At 39.9% G+C, this 8,144-nt stretch overlaps 1 protein-coding gene across 2 annotated transcripts in view; it reads left to right on the forward strand.

Moving 5' to 3' along the window:
- Nucleotides 1–7,869, forward strand: part of LOC309695230 (uncharacterized protein) — a 10,597-nt gene extending 2,728 nt beyond the window's left edge. The window contains exons 1-10 of one of the 2 annotated variants that reach the window (XM_082515753.1): nt 454–1,850; nt 4,721–4,771; nt 5,030–5,338; nt 5,425–5,599; nt 5,702–5,785; nt 5,888–6,033; nt 6,230–6,313; nt 6,432–6,613; nt 6,972–7,196; nt 7,282–7,869. In XM_082515753.1, coding sequence (XP_082371879.1) covers nt 5,040–5,338; nt 5,425–5,599; nt 5,702–5,785; nt 5,888–6,033; nt 6,230–6,313; nt 6,432–6,613; nt 6,972–7,196; nt 7,282–7,679 — 1,593 coding nt within the window. In that variant the 5' untranslated portion in view covers nt 454–1,850; nt 4,721–4,771; nt 5,030–5,039 and the 3' untranslated portion in view covers nt 7,680–7,869. Of the gene's footprint in view, nt 1–453; nt 1,851–4,720; nt 4,772–5,029; nt 5,339–5,424; nt 5,600–5,701; nt 5,786–5,887; nt 6,034–6,229; nt 6,314–6,431; nt 6,614–6,971; nt 7,197–7,281 lie in introns of those variants that run through there. The other variant, XM_082515752.1, reaches the window with a different exon arrangement.
- The last annotated feature ends 275 nt before the right edge of the window (nt 7,870–8,144 follow it).

Here is an 8,144-nt window from a genome sequence, read left to right on the forward strand (position 1 = left end):
ACTGATCAGGCAGTACAGTTTTAGGAACCTTTTTAACTGAGGCAGGATGGCATTTTGGTTTTTAATCAGAATCTACCCTTCAGCCAGAATTCATTTAAAGAGCTGTGGGAACATCTACCTGTGACTGAATCTCTGTCCGTCAGTTTGGACACTACCTCAACCGTGAACAGCATTGTTTTTATACTTGGATCTGTTGTGCCAAAGTAGGTAGTTTCCCCTGTGCTGGGAGCACGCAGGAAGTACTGATGTTTTCATTTTGTGAAAAAGTGAAAAATTAGTATCGTTACATTACCATTCAGTTTGAGGGTTACAACAGAAAATTATGTTATTTATATATATATATATATATATATATATATATATATATATATATATATATATATATTATTATATATTTATTGGAAAAGCCGACGTAGGACAGTTTTCCAATTTCATTGTACTACTGTACTATGTATGACTGTGAAATGACAATAAAGAGTTATCTTATCTTTTCTCATCTCACGGGGTATCAGATGGGATTATTTTAATAAAACATTAACATTTTGGCTGATAACTATTTTTATTCTCCTGTAACTTTACTCTAAAAAGAGCTAAATCCTCTAAAGTTTCAGGAGTAATGCGTCATAATAAGAAGTGTTTGTGAATGAAAAATCAGCAATGTGGGATACTGTTTGTCCGTGATTTACACAGGGGGAACAAATTGTGGCAGGATCAGCCTGATATTATTTGTATCCCACTATAACTTCGTTGTATAAAGAGCTAACTTCTCAAAAATGTCAGGAGTAGTTAGTCATTATGAGAAGTGTTTGTAAACTAAAAATCAACAATGTGGGATACTGTTTGTCCGTGATTTGGACAGTCCAGCGTGTGCTCCGGACGCAGGGGAAACAAATTCTGTCGGGGATACCTAGTTTGGCAGGACACCTGTCCGAGTATCAGGTGAACTGAACTTATGGTAAGAAGTTATGACCTGCAGTCTATCTGGGTCAGATATAAACCAATTTTAGGTGGAGTTTATTTTTGTTATGCTGACTTTTTACAGTCAGTTACAATACCTAGCTAGCATGATGGAGTTTCCATACAGCTGGGCGGGTGCTTTGATGTTACTGATACCATAGTGAACTGTATTTTATTCATAAGGTTAGTTAGTAGAGTTGCCTGTAAAAAAGACGGAATCAACCCTCATTCAGAGAAAATATCACGCGTTTTGTATTAAGGTGAAAAGGAACACAGTTTGTCCCGGACTTCAGCTAGAATGGAAAAAAAGACACAAAGCTAGATTTATTCTGTCTTTACGCTGTCAGCTGCCTCTTCTCCTCTCACTCTCCCCCCTCTCGCTCCTGTTGCTACTTCAACGGCTTTTCTCGTGTTTATTTATCGCCCACTTTGCGCCAGAAAGAAGAAACCAGCGGATGTTGCGCTAAACAAGAGCAGCACGTTTAAGCTTGATCAGCTGCTGTTAGAATTTGGAATTTGATATTACTTTCTAGTATCAGCTGATGTTTGCTGGAGCCACAGCTGTAAAAGCTGCTGCTCATGATGGTTTGTATATCTGGTGAGAGGGAAACATGAAGATGAATCCAGGAGATGTCCTTACTGAATCATCAGAGCTGGACAGGTGATGGAGAAAGGTTTACCTTTTAGGTGACAGGAATGAGTTGAAGGAAAGTTATGAGCTGTTTCTGAGAGACAAATAACACCATTATTATGTTGCCAAATGATGTTATAACACCATAACATCATTTGGCACACTGACTTCTGAGGACATTTTAAATGGCACTCGCCATCAGAAAGGTTGCCTACCCCTGGTCTAGAAGAACAAAGTAAACTTCGGGAGAACGGACCAGTTAGTTTTAACAGCTCTTAAAGTAACATGAGAAACATTTTTCACCAAGAAATTCAGTTCAGTGGGTGGGTCAATGGGTCGTTCAGTGGGTCGTTTAGTGGGTTGTTCAGTAAGTGGGAAAAGTGGGCCTTTCATTTTGTCATTCAGTAGGCAAAAGGGGGTGGGGTGGGGGTGGATTCCTATTCCCACATATGTAACAAACTTGATTCAAACACTCAAAGTTAAACAAAAGAAGTTCTCATCACCTTAATATGTTCAAGTGCATAGTGTGGAGGACGTACTAAGGCCTCGAGGCACTCAGATGTAAAACCCAATATTGGTGAGGGTTTTTTAAATTTGTAAATTGGTGAGATTTGACCCGGCAACGACAGGAAGGTTACATACACAGCAAATGTCTTACACACACACACAACCAGACAGGCATGCACACAGAATGCTTAACAGTTAAAACTGAAATGCATGAACCCATCTCTCTTTGGCATGTTTATAATGCTTTTCCACAATGAGAGAGAAAGCAAAAAGAGACAGGAGCCAAAACCATCAGGTGGTGTACAGTACTGAAAAAGAACAACAGAAGGAGTATTTTCAGCGTGTGTTATTACGAGTGTTAAATGGGAATACTCTCAGTGGTGCCTCTGTAGAAGGTGCTCATAACCACACACAGGCACACACACATGATTAAACAATAAATGAAAAAAAACACACTAAAAGAGTTCAGAAGTGAGAAATCTATGAGCTGAATGTTCATAAACTGTTCATACATACAGTTATAGGTACATGAACATTTACCTATAACTGTAACTTGTGTTTCAGTGCTGCAGCCTATGACCTGCTTGACTTCCAGGTGTGAGAACCTGCAAATGTCCAGAGTCAGGAGAGACTGGGGGACCCACTTTAGCAGGGTCATCTGTGTTGGCTTTGGGACCCTTGATGATACAGGGGGACACAGTCACAAGCGCCTAAGGAAGAGTATGAGCAGGAACCAGCACCAGCTGAGAGATGGCCAATATGTAGACAGACTGTTCCCTCTTTGTGAAGGACTGATAGAAAAGTTTAAAATATATATATATATATATATATATATATATATATATATATATATATATATATATATATATATATATATATATATACACATACACATACACACACACAAAGTAACACTCGGGAGAATGGACTAGTTAGTTTTAACAGCTCTTAAAGTAACATGAGAAACATTTTTCACCAAGAAATTCAGTTCAGTGGGTGGGTCAATGGGTCGTTCAGTGGGTCGTTTAGTGGGTTGTTCAGTAAGTGGGAAAAGTGGGCCTTTCATTTTGTCATTCAGTAGGCAAAAGGGGGTGGGGTGGGGGTGGATTCCTATTCCCACATATGTAACAAACTTGATTCAAACACTCAAAGTTAAACAAAAGAAGTTCTCATCACCTTAATATGTTCAAGTGCATAGTGTGGAGGACGTACTAAGGCCTTGAGGCACTCAGATGTAAAACCCAATATTGGTGAGGGTTTTTTAAATTTGTAAATTGGTGAGATTTGACCCGGCAACGACAGGAAGGTTACATACACAGCAAATGTCTTACACACACACACAACCAGACAGGCATGCACACAGAATGCTTAACAGTTAAAACTGAAATGCATGAACCCATCTCTCTTTGGCATGTTTATAATGCTTTTCCACAATGAGAGAGAAAGCAAAAAGAGACAGGAGCCAAAACCATCAGGTGGTGTACAGTACTGAAAAAGAACAACAGAAGGAGTATTTTCAGCGTGTGTTATTACGAGTGTTAAATGGGAATACTCTCAGTGGTGCCTCTGTAGAAGGTGCTCATAACCACACACAGGCACACACACATGATTAAACAATAAATGAAAAAAAACACACTAAAAGAGTTCAGAAGTGAGAAATCTATGAGCTGAATGTTCATAAACTGTTCATACATACAGTTATAGGTACATGAACATTTACCTATAACTGTAACTTGTGTTTCAGTGCTGCAGCCTATGACCTGCTTGACTTCCAGGTGTGAGAACCTGCAAATGTCCAGAGTCAGGAGAGACTGGGGGACCCACTTTAGCAGGGTCATCTGTGTTGGCTTTGGGACCCTTGATGATACAGGGGGACACAGTCACAAGCGCCTAAGGAAGAGTATGAGCAGGAACCAGCACCAGCTGAGAGATGGCCAATATGTAGACAGACTGTTCCCTCTTTGTGAAGGACTGATAGAAAAGTTTAAAAAAAAAATATATATATATATATATATATATATATATATATATATATATATATATATATATATATATATATACCGATGAATGTGTGTTGTTGCTATACAGCCTGGTTATATGTGCCCCTTTTTTTACTTTGAGCACCACCTTCTTTAAAGACTGCTGCACAGCAATAGTTAATTTTTACAATTTATATATATATATATATATATATATATATATATATATATATACCGATGAATGTGTGTTGTTGCTATACAGCCTGGTTATATGTGCCCCTTTTTTTACTTTGAGCACCACCTTCTTTAAAGACTGCTGCACAGCAATAGTTAATTTTTACAATTTATATATATATATATATATATATATACACACACACACACACAAAGTAACACTCGGGAGAATGGACTAGTTAGTTTTAACAGCTCTTAAAGTAACATGAGAAACATTTTTCACCAAGAAATTCAGTTCAGTGGGTGGGTCAATGGGTCGTTCAGTGGGTCGTTTAGTGGGTTGTTCAGTAGGTGATAAAAGTGGGCCTGTCATTTTGTCATTCAGTGGGCAAAAGGGGATGGGGAAGCATACAGCTACAAGGACATAAATGTAGCCAACTTGTGATATGCTATTGCCACTCTGTTTCCGCAGGACACTGAGAGAGAGAAAGACGACAACAGAAGACAACGGTTCAATTTTAATGTAAGTACTGTTTGTTGGGCTTTTAAGTGGTTGAACATGTAAAACTTGCATGTGCCATTCTCCTCATTTTTAAAATTTAAAACTTGTTTTAAAACTTTTTTTTCTTTAAGTTTTTTTTGGGGGGTGGGATGGAAGCAAAGTTTGTGTGTGGATGTATTGTTGTTGTTCTTTGTTTGTTTTCTCATACTATCAAAATAAACTAAATTGATATGCAGTTTTTCTCTCTCACTTTCTGCCTCTCACTCTTTGTATTTACAGTGCAAACAAGATGGAGAGAAACATTGTCTACTGCCTGCTTTGTAAAAAGCCGCAACAGTCCATTCGCACACACCTGAGCAGAGTGTGCCTGAAAGACTGCACACCACAGAAATGTGAGGAAGAAGCTTCCAGAGCCATTGCTTCACAGAAGCTGTTTTCTAATGAAGGTAGAGTCTGGAACTTCTCAGAGCTCCAGGAGTACTGCAAGGATGAAGAATCTTGCATTAAACTCTGCACTCGCCTTCAAACACGTGGATTTATCATCACGAACAGTCCCCAAGCGTTTTCGACAGTTGTGCCAACAGCGAGGTATGATGACCTTATTGCCACTTCCACATATTGGATGACACATACAAACTTTCAATAATGTCTTACCTCTGTCACATTTGCAATAGGTCTGATAAGAAGGAAATTCTTGCCGTGGCCAAGAAGGATATTGAATATTTCCACACAAGACTTTCTGGCGGTGATTGCATCCCCACATTTGCAATGACTACCTTCAGACAGTACTGCGAGGCCATTCTGATTTTACAACATGGACTGACAGCAAATGCTGTTCAAGAACTTTGTGTAAGTGCACCACCAACAACAAAAGTGCACGATAAGTGAAATGACAGCTGATGTAAGTCTGTATTTCTTTAAGCTCCAACACCTTTTTTTTTACATACACAGGTAGAGGACTGGATGGCGCGGAAAGCAGTAGCTGATGGTGTTGAGCTGAGTGGTAACTTGAAGATAACCAGCCAGGAAGAACAAGTAAGTCATTCATTCTCAGCAGCGACTCTCTTCTTGCTCTATAGGCACCTTGTGAATTGATTTTATGAGATATTTAACATTGATTCCTTTTTTTCTCTGCAGTTGTTGGACTGCTATTTTAGGAACATCCGTCCAGTGTCCTTGGAAAATCAAATTGCTGGCAGCGATGACAGGGGCAAGTTCTTCCTAGGAGAATGTGGGGTCCCACTGTCCAACCCATCATTAGATGTAAAACGCCTGAGAGCGAGGTGAGTGCTTGACCTAACTGGATCAATAGCATATTAAGAAAGATTTGTTTCTTTGATCTGACAGAGAAACCCTAACCCTGGACTCATAACAGTCAGCCACATATGTTGCTGTATGTCAGAGATGTTCGCCCCTTGTATTTTGGCTTTTTCATCTCTCTGGGCTCTCTAATTAATTTGCATGCATTAAAAACCACAGATACCTGAGCACTGAACCTGGGGATGCTATGGCTGAGTCAGCATCAAGCTCAGTAGGAGGACTACCGACACCAGGACAGGCCAGGTACACTTTTTTTTTAAAAATATCACACACTACCACAAGTCAACCTGTGTTACACGTTTCCACATTTAAAAACTTTTGATGGATTTGATGCATCCCCTCCTCTACACCTTTCATGTAGCACATCATCTACGCACCTGCCACTCCAAGAATGGGATGCCTTCCTCCAGGCCTTCCCGGTCACCCTGAATGGAGAGCCACCATCCAAACGGCAGTGTGTACAGGCTGGCTTTCCACAGCACAGACACCACTACAAGAAATGGAGGGATATTCAGCTGAAGAAAAGAGTTGGGTACATTCTCGGTAAGGCCTGGGCATGTCATGTTAATGGAGCTGCTTCTGTTGCATTGCTTTGTTTGTTTTGTATGTATTTCAGAATGAAAATACTTTAATAATCTCTAAGAAAATTATGTGGGTTACACTTGTGTAGAGACAATAGCAGTAACAGTCTGAACTAATTAAATAATACAATACATGTAAGTATAACCCACTCAATGTTGTACACCCAAATATACACAGATAGCTCAATTATAAATATAAGGAATATTTTAAGGTACAAATACGTGATTGACTAAAATGCATATGGTTGATTTTTCATTTTTAAGCCGCAATAATCACTTGCATTATTTCTTGTACGTCGCTTTGTGACCACTTCATTTAGGTCAGTCAGTTGGCAGAAGAGGAAACCCACCTCAGCCTGCACGTGTGCAGATGGCTTTGGACAAGGAGAAATGGCACACCAACAAGCCCACTGTCAATGCCATCTTGCAGGCCTGGGTTGTTCCGCAGCCCAGTATACAAGACAACCAGTCCCTCATGTCTTCGATTGCAGAGCAGAAGTGGAAGGGCCTGGCTTTGCAAGACTTCGGGGAACGGAAGGGCAAAGGTAAAATGCACACAACATTTAGACAAATTGCAAGTGAACGTTTCTAAGAGCCCTGTCATGACCGATGGTCTCTTTCAACTTACAGGTGTGATCGCACTTATGCCTTTCCACAAAGGGGATATAGTGTGCGATTACCACGGGACATATATCACTGAAGCAGAAGGGAAACGGAGGCCCCAGTCGGGGTATCTGTTCTTCTTCAGGGACGAGTGTGACCGAGGGATGTGCATCGATGCCACTGCATTCCCCTGTGCCTGTCATCCCGACATTGACACCTATGGGAGGCGAATGAACCATTCCCGAAAAAATCCAAACATCAAGCCCCAGAAGTTTACAATGAACTTCCCTGCAGGACCTCAGGAGACAATACTTTTCATTGCCCTGAAGGACATCGCAGTTGGTGAGGAGGTGTTATGGGACTACGGAGTAACTCGGAAATCTTATGGTGGTGAAGGGGAAGACTTGGAGTGGCTGGACAGCTGACTTTCATTTTATCTGTTCTTTTCCTATTCTCTTTGCATGGGCTTTTTTATGTAGTGATTTTATTCTTAAAAAACACAGCTGTTTTTACATTGTCTTGCATGTAATTTAAATGTGGTTTGAGGGTTTTTTGTTTTGTTTTGTTTTGTTTTAATTTACGTATTGAAATAAAGTGTCATGTTTCCAAATTTCACTCTGCTTCATATTGTATTATTTACGTTCACTGTTTCGTGTTTTATTGTGAAAGTCTTGTGTTTCCATGTTCAGGTGTCTGGTTTTGCTTCCACTGTGGCTCCATTTTAATTTCTCATTTGTGTTCCCCGCGTCTTGATGCCTCCTGAAGAGCATGATGATTAACATAGCCAAGGTGATTATGAAACACGTCAGGTTTACAGATGAATAATAACAATAATAATAATAAATGTGAGATACTAGCTCTACATGAGTGTCTCCTGCAGTTAATATGTA

The sequence above is a fragment of the Aulonocara stuartgranti genome (assembly GCF_965226115.1).
Source record: "Aulonocara stuartgranti genome assembly, chromosome: 19".
Taxonomy (NCBI): Eukaryota; Metazoa; Chordata; class Actinopteri; order Cichliformes; family Cichlidae; genus Aulonocara; species Aulonocara stuartgranti.